This window comes from Carassius auratus, chromosome 10, assembly GCF_003368295.1.
Source record: "Carassius auratus strain Wakin chromosome 10, ASM336829v1, whole genome shotgun sequence".
Classification (NCBI taxonomy): domain Eukaryota; kingdom Metazoa; phylum Chordata; class Actinopteri; order Cypriniformes; family Cyprinidae; genus Carassius; species Carassius auratus.
In genome coordinates this window covers 13,843,612-13,860,236 of record NC_039252.1, presented here as the reverse complement: position 1 = coordinate 13,860,236, position 16,625 = coordinate 13,843,612, and the positions used below count along the sequence as shown (strand labels likewise).

Here is a 16,625-nt window from a genome sequence, read left to right as displayed (position 1 = left end):
CTTGATGGCCGGCCAGAGGTCATCCAGGCGTTAAATGAAATCTAACACATCAGTCCTCTGTAATATGCATATCATCATAATATATCCATGCGCATTAAAGAACTCCTCTCATTAACTTAACTCTTCTATGCTTTCTCTTGAATTCTTGTTGGCCTCCTTAACCAGAAGGATCTTAGAAATTATATTTGTATGCACACCAAAACACATTTATAAAACAGATACCTATTTATGGCCTGTGAAGAAAGAACTTACCTAGCTGTTCAGTTTGAAGACTTAAAAGAAAACACATTTGAAGAAACCTCTAGAATTCTCTCAGTTTAAAAACTGGTGGTTTGTGATTCATGAGTAAAATAAAGTCTGTCGTTACTTATATTATAAAACATAAAGTACAGATTGACATACTATTGTGCAAAACATACATGGCGAGTGTGTAGCTAAATAAGAACTACAACTACCACAAGGATGTTAGTTTATGAAGCACTCTTCAAACCCAATAATTACCTTCCCAGTTAGTCTACAGATTGATTCCGTGTCTGAGCAACTCTATTATGAGAAAGTGACAAAAGACTTATATGTCTGTGCTTAATGAATGTCAGCCTTTGCTTTGCAGGAATTGTGTATATCTTTAATAGTTCGAGCAATAAACACTGACTGAGCATTGCTGTGATAGCTTATTACAGATTTTTGGCTTTCAAAATTAAGACACGTTTCGTGTTTGCATGAATGCAATTTGAATCCTCGAATTAATAACTGGAATATTTACTAAAAATCTCACAGGGTACGCGTTTGTGGGGGGAAAAACTACACTTCCCATAATGCCATTCGATGGTCTTATTTCCGGTCCCTGCGCGGTTTCTGGAGCGGAATTGGAACCCGGAGTCAGGATTCACTGAATGTGTAGACGTTTGGAAAAGGTAAGACTTTATGCTAAACTTGTGAGCGTTTTATGCAAACGTATTGAACTTATTACAGATTTTTGGCTTTTCAAAATTAAGACGTTTCGTGTTTGCATGAATGCATTTGAATCCTCGAATAATCAACTGAATATTTACTAAAAATCTCACAGGGTACGCGTTTGTGGGGGGAAAACTACACTTCCCATAATGCCATTCGATGGTCTTATTTCCGTCCTGCGCGGTTTCTGGAGCGGATTGGAACCCGGAGTCAGGATTCACTGAATGTGTAGACGTTGGGAAACAGGTAACGACTTTATGCTAAACTTGTGAGGCGTTTATATGCAAACGTATTGAACGAAAATGCCCGACTGCTCCTCATTCACAGATGCAGTAGCAATTAAAAGTGTTAGCGAAGCCAGTTCCTCGAGCTTTGCGCTTTCAAACGCTCTGGCTCCAGATGAGCGCTGCGTCTCCATTCCATCCGCCATGCCGATTGTTCTTTGTTACATTTGCAATTGCTGAAAAGAGCGAGCGCAGTCTGAGATCGGAGTTAAAACCCGGCTACAGTTTGAAATCTTCCCAAATCACGGATTCTGTCCGTATTTTAGTATTTTCCTGGCTGCTAACAGGCGTTTCATGTGCGGACTGCTACCTGTTCTGCGTTGCTAAAGAGCGTAATTTGTTACTTTTGTTGATCTTCGGAGCATCAACAAAATATGTTGGGCTCTGCTGACTGACAGCAATGCAATGAATACAAAGTTATGATGGGGAGCTGAATTTATGTGTTATTACTGCATGTTTGCATTAAGACCTTAAAGACTTACAATTTTATAACGTATACTGATGATATAATCTTCTCTTACTCTGTCTCTTACTGGACATCTGCATATTAGTCCATATTTATGTAATTATATTCAAAGATACATAAAAAAAGAAATAAATGTCATACCAAAAATGACTTCAATAAACCTTATATGGTGTAATTTTAATACTGAAAGTAAAAATGTTTTAAAAGTCTTGTTCCTTTAGACATAAATGTTAGCATAAGTTGTTTGACGTAGTCTTTTATTATTTCTATATGTATTTAAGAAGTAATTTATTAATTACTGAATGGGTATTTTTTTTAAGTCACAAGATAGTCAACACAAATTTTTCTAGAAAATGGTTTTCTCATGTGTTATTTCTGTGTCTTTGTTATTTAAATATGTAATGTTTTACAGTAATGTAATTATTGTATTAATCTACATTTAATGGTTAATGTATACAAAAAATATTAAATGGTTTTCTGTAATTAGCAAAAGATTCATAAGGACATCATAACACAAATTAATGAAATGATAAAGTTGTCACAGGTGTTAAAACTAATGTACATATTTTATGCATCATCTCTAGGGTGTAAGAATGGCAGCGCAGACACCAGATGAGTTTATTTGTAAGTAGCAACTATAATCTCACATGTGTTTATGAATATGCATGCAGCATTATAGTAATAGTGCCATATCCAATTCAAGTTTTATATGTATAGCACTTTTTTACGATACAAATCGTTGGAAAGCAGCTTTACAGAAAATTTTAAGTTTCTAAATTATATTTAGGAGTAGGTTATAAATTGTGACTATGGCAGGAATGTACAGTAAGAATCATGCAATATGTTACAAAATACATGTAATCAAACAGACGGTGGATACTATTTACTGCAATGATTATATTTTGCGATTAACTCTACGATGGCAATTAAACGTTGCGATTAAGCCAAATTTGGTAGTTTTATGTTGTTCCAGGGTTATCATCATCTGAGGTCTTCTGTGGGTGGGCATCATCTCTTCTCAGGTGTTTAGTCATCTCAGATCTTCATAAGGTTGGATCCAGACTGAAGCTTGTGTAATTCCTAGTTGCCTTGGGATGCAAGTCCCATGGCAGAAACAGAGAAGCAAATAGAGACTAAATTAGCGTAGCTTACTGTTCCAACCAAGCAAATATGATGTGTTCAACCCAAGCAAAAGAATGATAATATTGTATCCTCATTGCCACTGTGAGGGTTTTTTTTGCGGTGTCCTTGTCTTATGTGCATGTGACTGTTCTTCCTGCAGGGTGTGAGGACTGCGGGCAGTACCATGACTCTGAGTGTCCTGAGCTGGGGCCTGTCATCACGGTGAAGGACTCATTTGTTCTGAGTCGAGCACGGTGAGCGGACATGAGTGGCTTTTGGCCAGATACCATCAGAGAGGCTCTTGGCACTCCTTGAGCAGACTGACCGCAATTAGATGACCATATGTGCCAGATATTCACTCTGTCTTGTGTTTATTACAAGTGTTTTATTATGACAAATACAGTATATAAAGCACGTTTTTATTGTAATATTGTGAAATATTATTGATATTGATTATTTAAAATAACTGTTTTCTGTTTTTTAAAATGTATTTTATTCCTATATATTACATTATTATACATTTTTTCAGCATTATTCCAGTCTTCAGTGTCACATGATCCTTTAGAAATCATCAACATTTTTTTTTACATTTTAAAAAGTTGTGGCTGCTTAATATTTTTGCGGGAACCATGAAACTTTTTTTCATTTTTTCAGGATTTTTTTTTTGAAAGGAACAGTATTTATTTAAAATAGAATATCTTTGTAACAGAATATACATTTTTGTTGTCACTTTTGGTCAATTTAATGCTTCCTCGCTGAATAAGAGTTTTTTTTTATAGATATATATTAGATATTAACTTAATATTATATATTAACTTTTAATTAGAAATTTTAAACATCATCATTGTCCATGTTCCAGGTCGTCTTTACCAGACAGTTTGGAGATCAGGTCGGCTGAGGAGGGCAAAGAAGGTGTATTTGTAATAAGTCGGCTGGTTAAGAGGACTCGTTTTGGCCCGTTTGAGGCCAAGAGGGTTCCAAGCCTTCAAATTGAGGGGGCATTTCCTTTAAAGGTAAACAACAGACCGTCAATATGTCACTTCTATCCAAATGGGCCTATAATTGATGTTTTCTCCATCGTTTATCTTAGATATTTCAAAAGGATGGCTCAGTGGTGTGCTTTGACACGTCCAATGAAGACGACTGTAACTGGATGATGTTGGTTCGGCCCGCCACAGACCACAAACACCAGAATCTGACGGCATACCAGCAAGATGATGATGTTTACTTCAATACATCACAGGTGAATTGATGCCTCACTTCTGTGCAATTCATAGCACTGTGATTATATAGTTAGGGACAGTTACAGATAAATAATACACAGCTTAGTTTAATGTCAGGCTGTTATTAAATTTCAAATGCTCATTTACTTTGGTTATTCTCATTTGCTCCATCTCAGGATGTCCTGCCAGGAACAGAGCTTCGAGTCTGGTATGGAGCTTTTTATGCCAAAAAAATGGATCGGCTTATTCTTAGGCCACCTGTACTTCCACCTCCACCAGGTATGTGTGCTTTAAAGTCTGTACAATGTGAAGTATAGCTCTGTTGGATGACGTTATTCATCCTTTGTGTCTTTAGAAATGGTGTCCAACAAACCTGGAGTCCCTCTGACAAAGGGGCCAACAACATGGACCCTTCCTGTCCCGGACCAGCTGCTTTGCCAAACCCCCGCGGCTGCTGTAGACCCATCTGTCCAGGAGGTTACAGAGGCGGTATCCCAAAACAACACAGCCAACATTGCCCCCGCCCCACCAGAGCCAACCAGAAAACAAGGCAGGCCACGGCGAACAAAAACACAGAAACCTGGAACAGCTGATTCTAGTCAAGGTGTGGTGGGAATTTTAGGGGTATGACTTACAAAGTAGCATTTTTCTGAAAAGTAACACTTGAAAAGTTGTTTGAATGAGGATTATTTTTCCATCTCCCATCTAGTAGAAGCCTCTGTTCCTACATCAGGTGAGCGGACGCTCACTACTGTGGCTCCTGATGTTCCCCTGTCTGTACTGGATGTCCAAGAGGTGGTTGCCGGAGATGGCCCTCCACTCAAAACATCTCGGATGACACGCTCCCCCATCTCCACTGGGAAGTAAGGAGACCCTTTACAATTCCTTTATGTTTTAAAGCACATTCCCTGCTGTTTACATTTGGGGTTATTTCCTTTTTTGTTAAGAAATTCAGCAGGGATTCATTAAAATGATCAAAAGTGACAGCAAAGACATTTATAAATTTACTTTTGACTCACTATTCTTTAAGGAAAAAATCCTGGGGAAAAAATATCACAGTTTCCACAAATTTATTAAGCAGCACAACTGTTTTCAACATTGATAATAATAATAAAATGTTTCTAGAGCAGCAAATCAGCATAGAATTATTTATTTTTTATCAAATAAATGCCAAAAATATTAATAAATAAATTAAATAAATCAAGCTTTTGATCAATAGTGCAGTTTCACTCATTGATTGATTCTGTATCCTATTTGTCTGTTAGACCTGGTATGAGGAAGCGATCTCTGCGGCAGGGAGGCGATCACAAAAGAGTTTACCAGTGCTGCCTCTGCAGTAAGGTGTTTCAGAACAGCAGCAACCTCAACCGACACATCCGATCCCACGGTAACTCTCCCAGCATCCTGAGAAATGAGCTTATTAGAGGTGCAATATGCTCATTATTAATCTAAACGGTTTGCTTCATTTACAGGTGATAAATGTTTTAAGTGTGATGAGTGTGACAAGATGTTCAGTCGAAAAGAGAGTCTTAAACAGCATATATCATACAAACACAGCAAGAATGAGGTATGGCACATTTTTAGCCAATAACGTTTTCTTTACTGATTTAATAAAAGAGCGAATTTAACGATGGCTAGATGCATTCATTTTAACATGAATCTGCGTTTTTGTATTTCTTAGCCTGACATAGAGTATAGATACAAGTGTTCAACCTGTGACAAATCCTTCCGGGTGGAAAATGCCTTAAGATTTCATAACTGCAGGACAGGTAAAGAAGACATTTCATTTGAATGATATCCATTAAATCACTTTAGCAAAAGATTGCAAACTATTCATACATATTTGTGTGCAAATATTAAATAATTATCATATTTTATGAAATGGCATATTTCATTTTTGAAATTATTTATTATTTTACTTTTTTTAGGGCTGTTGATTTAATTATCTGATTAAAAAACAGATATGACTAATTAACAATTGTGTTATGTATTTAATTAAATGAACAGATCCTAATCATTTTACAATTCAGTCGTCGTGGCTTGAGTTCTATTTTCTAAATGTTTTGTAGAAATGAATGAAAATGTATTCAACAGCATGCATATGTTCTCCTCCTATTGCAGATGACAAAACGTTCCAGTGTGAAATATGCTCGAGGTTTTTCTCCACTAACAGTAATTTGTCCAAGCACAAAAAGAAACATGGCGAGAAACTCTACGCGTGTGAAATCTGCAATAAGATGTTCTACCGCAAAGATGTCATGCAAGACCACCAGAGGCGGCATGTAGTTGGTACGTTTTTGAGATTGCTGCTTCGAATGTAATTCTTCAAATAAGCCGAGCAAAGACTCCATGCATATTTCAAATATCAATGAAGTATTTTTAAAAGTGTAAAGTGGCAGATAGTGTCTGAAGTTGATCTAATCAGTAAATAAGCACAAGCACTAAACAGATGGTTCTTGTGCATCTGTTCTCTGTTCCTAGGCCTCATTAACTTTCTTTGCCCTTCGCTTTAAGCAGAGATCATCAACCATTATGTCGCTTCCTCTGTGTGTGCACTAATGGCTTCCACCACCCATTGCTTTTCCACAGGCCAGAAGAACATGAAACGAGAGGAGCTTGAAGCGAATGGTGATGAGGGAAGCAAATACAGGAAGGAGCCTTCGGCGTGCCCCATTTGTGGAAAGGTGGATTTCCTACATCAGTTACATCAAATATGTCAAGATCAGTTCTGTGCAAAACGGGAATTAAAAACAAACCTTTTATTCAAGGTGTTTTCCTGTCGGAGTAACATGAACAAACACTTACTAACCCATGGGGACAAGAAATACACCTGTGAGATCTGTGGCCGCAAATTCTTCCGTGTGGATGTGCTGAGAGATCACATTCATGTACACTTTAAGGTGAGGAATTTTTCATTATCTGGTAATTGGTGAGTTGTCTGAAGGACTAGTCGGCTGGAAGAAAATGCTGAATCAATAGGATCCACCACTGTCTATTAAAAGCATTTTTGTTTAGGGGCATTTGCATGCTTAAATGGAAATTAAATTGTTGATTAATTTGTGTTGTTGTACAATAATTGAATGCATATTTCTTTCAGGACATCGCCTTAATGGACGAGCAGGAGAGAGAGGACTTCATTAAGAAGATTGGCATCTCTATGGAGGAGAGTGACGATAGCTCTGATGAGGAAGATGAGAAGAACGATCCTGAACATCACAAATACAGCTGCAAGAAATGTCAGGTAAACTGTCATTAGTAATTAAATATTGTCTTCTTCACATCTTAAAATTTACAGCCTTTTTAACATTAATGTCTAATATTTATTTGCTCAGATTTAAAAAAAAATGTTTTAATTAATTTAAATACATTTTTTTAATTAATAACCAAGATTTAATTAGTTGTTAAAAATTAAATGAATATGTATATTGCGAGAATTAAAAAAACTAAACCAAATTTAGATTAAAAAAAATATTAAGTGTGTTTTGCTATTTATTCGTTTTCATTAATATGCACCACTATATATGAACAGCCATATTTACCGACATTTATCGCCACATTATCATTTATTAAATGTGTAAATGTACAAAAATTCCATGAAAATATTTTTACTATTGCCATTAATTGAAATTCAACTGCTTCCAAAAACATTTAATGGCTAAATAAAAAAACCCATTAAAATCAGTGTGATGTTCATAATGTTGTTTAATTTGATAATCATTTATTTTCAGAATATTATAAACTTTCTCCCACTTTTCATCAACTTCCTCAAGGTGACATTCGCCAAGGGTCGTGACTACTTGAAACACATAATGGACATGCATAAGGAAAAGGGGTACAACTGCACCATGTGTAACCGCCGTTTTGCTCTGAAGGCCACTTACAACGCTCACCTGGTCATCCACCGAGACCACCTCCCTGATCCTGCAGTGCAGAAGTAAGACACAGCGTTTACGCACAGATGGTAACTTCATAAGGTTTCCTTTTTTTTCAACAGAATTTTTTTCAACAGAAATCTTCTTTGCAGATATATTCATCCGTGTGACATGTGCGGACGGATTTTTAACAGCATCGGCAACCTGGACAGGCACAAAATCATCCACACAGGTGAATCTGGAATTACCAATAGATTATATAACATACAGATAAACAAGGCTTCATAAATGCTAAAACCACTCCACCGCAGGAGTGAAGAGCCATGGCTGTGATCAGTGTGGAAAGTCTTTCGCCAGGAAAGACATGCTAAAGGAACATCTAAGAGTCCATGACAACGTCAGAGACTTCCTGTGTGCAGAATGTGGGAAAGGTATGAACACTTATCCCTCTCTATCCCATAATACATCTTGCATGATAATGCGAGACGCTGTGGTTTAACCTTAAAGTGATTCCAGAGGCAGTGCATGTATGGGATGAGTCCATACATTTGTCTGTGTTTTCCAGGCATGAAGACAAAACATGCTCTACGGCATCATATGAAGCTGCACAAGGGAATTAAAGAATACGAATGCAAAGAGTGTAACCGCAAATTTGCCCAGAAAGTTAACATGCTGAAGCATTACAAAAGACACACGGGTGAGCAACATTCTAGACATGTACTGTAATGTTGCATATGATATGTACTGCAAAACAAGATTCAAAATATAATCACGTATTCCTTCAGGCACAAAGGACTTCATGTGTGAACTGTGCGGGAAGACGTTTAGTGAGAGGAACACAATGGAGACGCACAAGCTTATTCATACAGGTACTGTTCACTGAAATATTATAGTGTTTGGTATAGTTGCAGAAAAACAGTCAGATGTTTACTCTCATCTGTTTCTCTTTTGTAGTTGGAAAGACGTTTTCTTGCGCCGTCTGTGACAAGAAGTATGTGACGCAGTATATGCTGCAGAAACACATGCAGCTGACCCATGAGAAGGTGGAGGCTCAGAGCTGCCACCTGTGTGGCACCAAAGTCTCCACACGCGCCTCCATGAACCGCCACATGCGCCGCAAACACCCCGAGGTGAGACACTACTACACGCCTCAAGGTTAATGACATTAGTGATCAAAATTGATATTGTCAATGATTATTACGGTAAGAATGATGAACGGAGTGATGATTATTCAGTTACTTGAATTAAAAAACTGGTATGTATGACGAGAAAAAAATCATGACAAGATATAAACAATGATATAGAAGAGGAAAAAAGTAAATTTGGATAAAACGTCTGCTAAATGTATAAACGGAAATGTAAAAAAAAGTAATTCAACCATCATTCATTTTGTACCGATAAATCTTGTTATGCATTTAAATCATTTTAAACATTCTTTGTGAATTCTACACATTTAAATAAATTGATTTTTAAAATGTTAATTTGTAAAATATCTATAAGTTTGCATCAAATAAATAATGTATTTGTTGAATAAATTACATGCTGTCTTAGTAAAATAAAACTGTCTTTACTGTCATACTGTCACAAATATCAAGCAGCAAAAAATATGCAAATATAAAATAGTTATTTTAAATTGTAATAATATTTTACAATATTATTATTTTACTGTATTTTACTGTAAATTACATACTATTTTAGTCAGTAACATAGACTAATTAATTAAAAAAATAAAAGATTATGAAATGACAAAATACAGACCTTAAAGAACATTTTAATTTCACCTTGTTACCCATATCTTTAAGATTTTTGAGTTTATGGAAATCTAAGATGTTTAAGTTTCATGTGATCGCAGCAGATTGCGGCAGTACGACTGAGTGACTTTGATCTTCAAGAACCCTCAACAGTCGACGCTTCCACCATCAGTATTTCACAGGTTTGTCTTTAAACAGCCTGCATTGCGTGATGATAGACAGAGAATGGAAATTAACAAAGATAATTTGTTGCACGAGAAACATTTAAAAGTGTTTTTTCCTGATTTGGTTTCTGTTTGTCATTCTCGCTGGTGTTCAGCCCTCTCTGACTCTGGAGAAAGGCTCTCTCACTGCAGAAAAAGTCTCCAGGAACTCCAATCACTCCAAGAAGAGGGCAAAACACCTGCCTCATGAGCCTGAGCTGTCTGATTCAGACGAGTACGATGACTTCACCAGCAAACCCACGGAGTTCTCCACCACTGTGGGAGATGAAACCAACTCTGCCGTGCAGAGCATTCAACAGGTTTGTTCTATCAGAAACGCCAAGTCAACATGAAATAAGAATCAACACTCTTTATTTTGTTAATGCACACTGCTGGCCTTATTGAGCCTGATTCTGTTCAAAATGTAATTAAAATTCTATACTGTGGGTCTAAAGTTAATTCATGTTTTAGTTAAAGCTGCAACTTTTTTGTGTTGAAAATGTACATTTACATAAGTGAGTATACCATGAATCCATTTTCCAAACCGTGTTTTTGGCTTGTCCTGAATCACTACGGTACACCTATGATAAGTGTTTATATTTGGACTGTTTTAGACTGGTTCGGGTAGGTACTGCTGCAGATAGCCTAGTGCCTGCATGATTCGTGAAAGACATAAACAGAGAAAAGTAGCTCCGGCTACAGTGTTATTAAATCGAATTCAATCAGTTTAAAAGTGAACCCCATTCACTTCCATAATGTACATTCCTGGTCACATTGAGAATGATTCTTTTAACAATTCAATTAACGATATGAAAATTCTGATGATAAACATATAACTATTTTCATGTAATGGCTGAAACTGATGATCGGCAGATAATAATTTTTTTTTTGCTCCAAGTTAAAAATGAAACACCAAAAACTTCATCATAACTTATTAATATATGGTTTTAAAAAAAGGATATATATTTTTAGATTTACTAAAGATTACATTTAACATTTCAGTTTATTACAGTAATACATAAATATCTAATATCAATCAATATTTGTAGTGTTTCCCTAGATCAAATCAATTCCTGAGAGTAAAAAAAAAAAATTAATGATCAAATATTTTGTTTCACTTTGCTTAAAGCAAAGGAGGTTGTGAAATCCAGTCCATGACTTTTAATACAACTTTGATTTTAAGTGTTGTTTCATGCGATTATATTGAATGATCTCCTCTGTCCAATGTACACACACAGGTGGTAGTGCTGGCCGACCCCAGCGCCCCTCCAGCCCCCTCCAGCTCGGTCAGTTTGACCAACATCACCGTGACCCCCATCACCTCACCCGCTTCTGCACAGTTCAGCAACCTGCAGCCCGTCGCTGTCAGCCACCTCGCTCCAACCGATCGCCCCATCACCCTGGACAGCTCCATCCTCACTGTGACATTCGATGCTGTCAGTGGTTCGGCAATGCTGCACAACCGGCCGGCGGATCTCCAGTCAGAGGCGGTGGGATCCACGGGGGCCGCAGCTCCACAATCGGTTGCACATTTCATCAACCTCACTACCTTCGTCAACCCGATCTCCCACCAGCTGGAGCAGCCGGCTCTAACCTGGAGGCCTGTCGCATCGACCGACGGAGCTCATGCAAGCACCATAGATGAAACCCAGACAGACACTCAGGCTCCCCCAGAACAGCCACAATCACTGCCAGAACAAAGGCACCAGATTCAGCCGCAGGTCACGGGACCTCCCCCAACAACAGACCGCCACAGCAACACAGATGTTCAGCTACTGAGAAATTAGATATATTATATAATTTATAGCTAAGATCCAATTTTGGAAGTTGGTTAAGAGTTAGGACCAATATGATGAAAGGTTTTGTTAATAATTGAGCACTTCTCGTTGTTGAAAGTCTGACTGTGACTATAAGGGCAGTGCAAGTCTTTTGTTTGAATGTATTAAACAGTTTCAACAAATTATGAAGATCCTGGAGGTGATTATCTTATTTTATTTTATTTTTTAATAAATGCATGAAATGTCCTATTATGATTTAAGAGGAAGCGGGGACCTTAGTTTTTTTTAAATAGTAACTCAGATTATATTTGTTGTATGATGCCATGCTGTAGCACCTGTGGATTGATGATGTCAAAAAGAATGAATCGATATAAATGTCATACGTGGATAGATTGTATTGTAAGTGCTAACTGGAAATTTTTGCTATTTTTTTGTTTCCTTTTAAAAAACAAATGGGTTGGCCTTCTAATAAATGCATGCATGGGCTCGTCTCGGAGGTGTATTTTTTTTGTTGTTGAATTTGTATTAATGTAAATTAATTGTACGCCCTCTAAATGGTTTAGCTCCTGCATACCTAACTAGCCTACCAACGCTAAAATCCGTTAAGCTCCCTAAGGTCACAAAACGCTGGACTTTTGGTAGTACCTTGGATAGCAAAGTCCACTAAAGGAGGTAGAGCTTTTTCGTTTTTGGCTCCTAAACTCTAGAATAGCCTTCCTGATAATGGTCTGGGCTCAGACAGACTCTCTCTGTTTAAATCTAGATTAAAACGCATCTCTTTAGCCAAGCATTCATATAATGCAACTCATAACTTTGGACTGCAGTTATATCTGATGAAATGCACATTCTTATTCTTTAACTTGGGTTAAACTAATACATTTTACTTGGTTGGAACAGCAGCTATGCTAATTGTGTCTCTATTTGGTTCTCTGTTTTGCCCGTAACTAGGATTTACACAAGCTCCAGTCTGGATCCAGAACACCTGAGAAGAGATGATGCCAACCTCTCAGAGGAGCTCAGATGATGGAAACCCTGAAACAACATACAGAACTAACAAATATTGCTTTAAGTGTGATTGCATCATATAATAATTCCTTTTAATAGTGTTCATAGTCTGTTTGACTACGTCCTTGATTAGTTTTTACCGAAAATGTCTGCCATATGGACATAAACTGACAGTCACCACTGATAAGCGACTACTAAATATTGTAGAAACTTAATTTTCTGTAAAGTTGCTTTACATGATTTGTATAGTAAAAATCCCTATACAAATATAATATAATTATCTAGTTGTTAAAAACTTCCACGTTAATTATCCATGGTCTAAATGCAAAGACAAACAAAGAATTTAACATCGGTCTAAAGTTCTGCTCTGCTGTACTCCACACCGCTAGTGGCGCTAACAGCGCGAACTTCACCGAAGTCATTCACTCCACAAGGAAGAAGAGAATCTCGCGCCTGCGCGGTGGCGAGTTAACGTTTGTCACTAGATTCTGTACAATATAATGAATTATATTATAAAATAGACTATTTAAGATTTCATTACCTACACGTAATTTATATAACGAAACAAATACAGGGGACTGTCGCGTAACGACTGAGAAGTTTGATGCACAAGGATAGTCAGTGAAGATCACGGTTATGTGTTGCAGCGTTTCACTGGAGTGAAGTGGAACTAAGTGCGACTCGAGTTACAGAAAAGAGAGAAAGACAAATCTGCAGCTTCACAGCCGGGGACTGAGTTTGCTTGCTTGTGCCAGGAGTGAAAACGTGGCACAGATCTCGCCAGAATGGAGTTTGCAGCTATTTTTGCACTATCACTACTGATAGGTGCGCTGGTTTTGTTGGTGGTCGTGGCTGTTAGCAGACAGAAAGGCGAGTTATCTGAGCAGAACGAACAGAAGAAAGACACCAGTGCTCCGGTAAGCGACGCATGTCTCTCACACCTACCAACAAGTTTTGAAGTTGAGTTCTTGTCACTAATGTAGCGTATTTTAAATTAGTCAATGTTTATGTTTTAAAAGTAGTCTATTTTTATGTCATGTCTTCACAATCAATCAATGTTTCAGTGGAGGAAAATGCAGCGAAAGCTTCTTCCAAAAAGCAGAAGCATCAACACGCCCCCCGTAAGGAGAAACCGCAGCAGCACACATTCTCACACAAGCTACTGGCTTCTAGTCTGAAGGTGATTCCTGCTTAAATATCAGATCTAGTAAACATTTACTGTCAAGGCTTGTTAAGTAAAGACATTTCAAAATGTTGTCTTCAAAGCCCTTTTCTGTGCGTTTCATTTCTCCTTTTTAGAATCACAGTGGTAATGTCACCTGCCTAGATTTTAGTAGCAATGGCAAATACCTTGCATCTTGCTCGGATGATCGTACCATCAGGATCTGGAGCACGAAAGACTTCCTGGAACGAGATCACAAGTGCTTGCGGCCAACGTTGAGTTTGACCATGCCACACTCGTCCGCTTCAGCCCGCTACTGGCTTCTAGTCTGAAGGTGATTCCTGCTTAAATATCAGATCTAGTAAACATTTACTGTCAAGGCTTGTTAAGTAAAGACATTTCAAAATGTTGTCTTCAAAGCCCTTTCTGTGCGTTTCATTTCTCCTTTTTAGAATCACAGTGGTAATGTCACCTGCCTAGATTTTAGTAGCAATGGCAAATACCTTGCATCTTGCTCGGATGATCGTACCATCAGGATCTGGAGCACGAAAGACTTCCTGGAACGAGATCACAAGTGCTTGCGGGCCAACGTTGAGTTTGACCATGCCACACTCGTCCGCTTCAGCCCAGACTCTCGGTATGTTCTGCTTCATTTATACCCGCAGTTCAATTAGGTTAAATCTAACCGTTTTCAGTAACTGTTATTGCTGCTGACTGGTTCGTGTTTGTCCCTAGAGCATTTATCACTTGGCTGGATAATGGAGAGACCATTCGCATCTATAAGATGATTAAAAAGGATGATGGGACATTCAATTTCAAAGCTGCCCCAGAGGATTTCCCTCAGAAACACAAAGGGATCGTTATCAACATCGGAATTGCAGAGACCGGTCGGTGGACTCCAGCAATTAAATGCAGGCTAAACTAAATGGGATGCACATAGGCTAAGCAATCTTACAGAAGACTTAAATAGTAATTGTATATTCTGTTTTCAGGCAAATTTATAATGTCTGCCTCTGTTGACACCACCATTGTGATCTGGGATCTAAAGGGAGAAGCTTTAGCTACTATTAACACGAATCAGATGACCAACTCGCATGTTGCCGTCTCACCGTGTGGAAGGTGAGTTTTCTGAAACCTCCAGAACCTCTAGGGCTCGTATCATATGTATTTTTTTTTTACTGATATATACACTTATAATGTTAGTGAAATGTTTTTTGGAGCAATTACAATCTGAATTGACATTTTTAATGTAGTTAAAAGTGTTCCTTTCTTTGATGAAAACCTCTTTGCACCACTAAGAGTCATACAAAGATTTATGTGGCGCATCAGTGGTAATAATGTAGATCTAAATAAAACAATTTGTTTTCCTTCTCATTAGGTTTGTTGCTTCCTGCGGCTTCACCCCTGATGTGAAGGTTTGGGAGGTTTGCTTTGCTAAATCAGGGGAGTTCAAAGAGGTCGCCCGTGCATTTGACCTTAAGGGACATTCGGCTGGGGTTTACTCCTTTGATTTCTCCAACGACTCTCGGAGGCAAGATCATCTCATCTTTTACTATTGATCAGAAACATATAATAATATTAATATATTTCTATAAATAAAATCATAAATGCATAACTAAGTTATATAAGTGAATCTATAATATAATAATACTATTATAGCATGTATTATTATAGAAGATACTTTATTTTTAGATTCTGTTAAATTTAGATTTAGCTTTATTTAATAACATTTAAATCATTTCCATTTACAGAATGGTGACTGTGTCCAAAGACGGCACGTGGAAGCTGTGGGACACTGATGTGGAGTATAAGAAAAAGCAGGACCCATATTTGCTCCGGACCGTGCCATGTCAGGTGTCCGAGGGTAGCCGCATTGCCCTGTCTCCTGACGGTCGTGTAGTAGCCATATCAAATGGTTTTGATATAGCTATGTACAGTGCCAGCACTGGTGAACTAGAGGAGGAGTTTCACGGTGTTCACAGTGAAGAGATAACAGACCTTAAGTTTGACATCAACAATCGCTTCCTAGTGAGTAGTGGGGACCGTGCCATTCGCGTCTTTCATAATGCAGTCGGTTACCGTGCTGCCATCCAGGACATGCAGACCATGCTGAAGAAAGCCTCAAACGATGGAGTGAGACAGAGACTCCAGCAGCAGATCACAGATGCTCAGAATGCTCTGGACACAGTGCTGAATGCAACAAAGAACTAAAAGCTGATTTGATTTCACTGGAAATTTAGTCTGTTTTTGGTTGCAGAATTAATTTGATTTAGCATGCTGATTTTATTGAATAAATTGGGTGTTTTTAAGTATTTGTCAATTACTTTTGTTCCTCTTTCACCGATTTTTCTACTGCCATCTCTTTGTGGCTTTTAAGGTGAAATAAGGGGAAATATGTCCTACAAAGGCAAAATACAATCATACTGAAATGGAAACACCCTTTTATTTACACACACACACACATATACTTTTCTGTTGATTGTATTCATTATTATTTATTATATGATATAAACAATTAAAAAAATATGTATATTCTTTTTTTTATCTAAATGTCAAACAAAAAAGCTCATTTGCGTTTTGGTTTTATCACATTTTATCTTATACATTGCTGGTATTACGCTCGATTAACATATATAATATTCAACATTAACTTTAATAATCACAACACATTTTAATATCTTAATTCATTTAAAAAATAAGAATAGATCTGAAAGACTTTTATTTTGAAATTAACTTTGACCTTTTTAAATTATATTAAAGCATTTTGATTAAAAATAAGTACACATTTTACAAGATGGGTTGGGC

General features: G+C 37.4%; 1 protein-coding gene and 1 pseudogene across 2 annotated transcripts; both read left to right on the top strand.

Moving 5' to 3' along the window:
* Nucleotides 1-2,297: 2,297 nt before the first annotated feature.
* Nucleotides 2,298-12,144, top strand: LOC113109937 (PR domain zinc finger protein 15-like; annotated as a pseudogene).
* A 940-nt stretch (nucleotides 12,145-13,084) lies between these two features.
* On the top strand, nucleotides 13,085-16,129 carry LOC113109936 (transducin beta-like protein 2). 2 transcript variants are annotated; one of them, XM_026273837.1, is made up of 7 exons: nucleotides 13,085-13,575; nucleotides 13,728-13,838; nucleotides 14,273-14,457; nucleotides 14,556-14,707; nucleotides 14,813-14,939; nucleotides 15,199-15,351; nucleotides 15,572-16,129. In XM_026273837.1, exons 1-7 carry the CDS (start codon nucleotides 13,444-13,446, stop codon nucleotides 16,029-16,031), a joined length of 1,320 nt encoding a protein of 439 aa, XP_026129622.1. In that variant the 5' UTR covers nucleotides 13,085-13,443; the 3' UTR covers nucleotides 16,032-16,129. The 2 variants fall into 2 exon arrangements, with proteins under 2 accessions (XP_026129622.1, XP_026129621.1); XM_026273836.1 differs by lacking the exons at nucleotides 13,085-13,575; nucleotides 13,728-13,838 and adding an exon at nucleotides 14,139-14,154.
* The last annotated feature ends 496 nt before the right edge of the window (nucleotides 16,130-16,625 follow it).

Bases quoted from the DNA above. Each gene is read 5' to 3' on its own strand.
- LOC113109936 (XM_026273837.1), top strand. From the start codon at position 13,444: ATGGAGTTTGCAGCTATTTTTGCACTATCACTACTGATAGGTGCGCTG. The intron at 13,576-13,727 runs GTAAGCGACGCA...GTTTCAGTGGAG, and splicing joins AGAAAGACACCAGTGCTCCG to GAAAATGCAGCGAAAGCTTC. The intron at 14,940-15,198 runs GTGAGTTTTCTG...CCTTCTCATTAG, and splicing joins GCCGTCTCACCGTGTGGAAG to GTTTGTTGCTTCCTGCGGCT.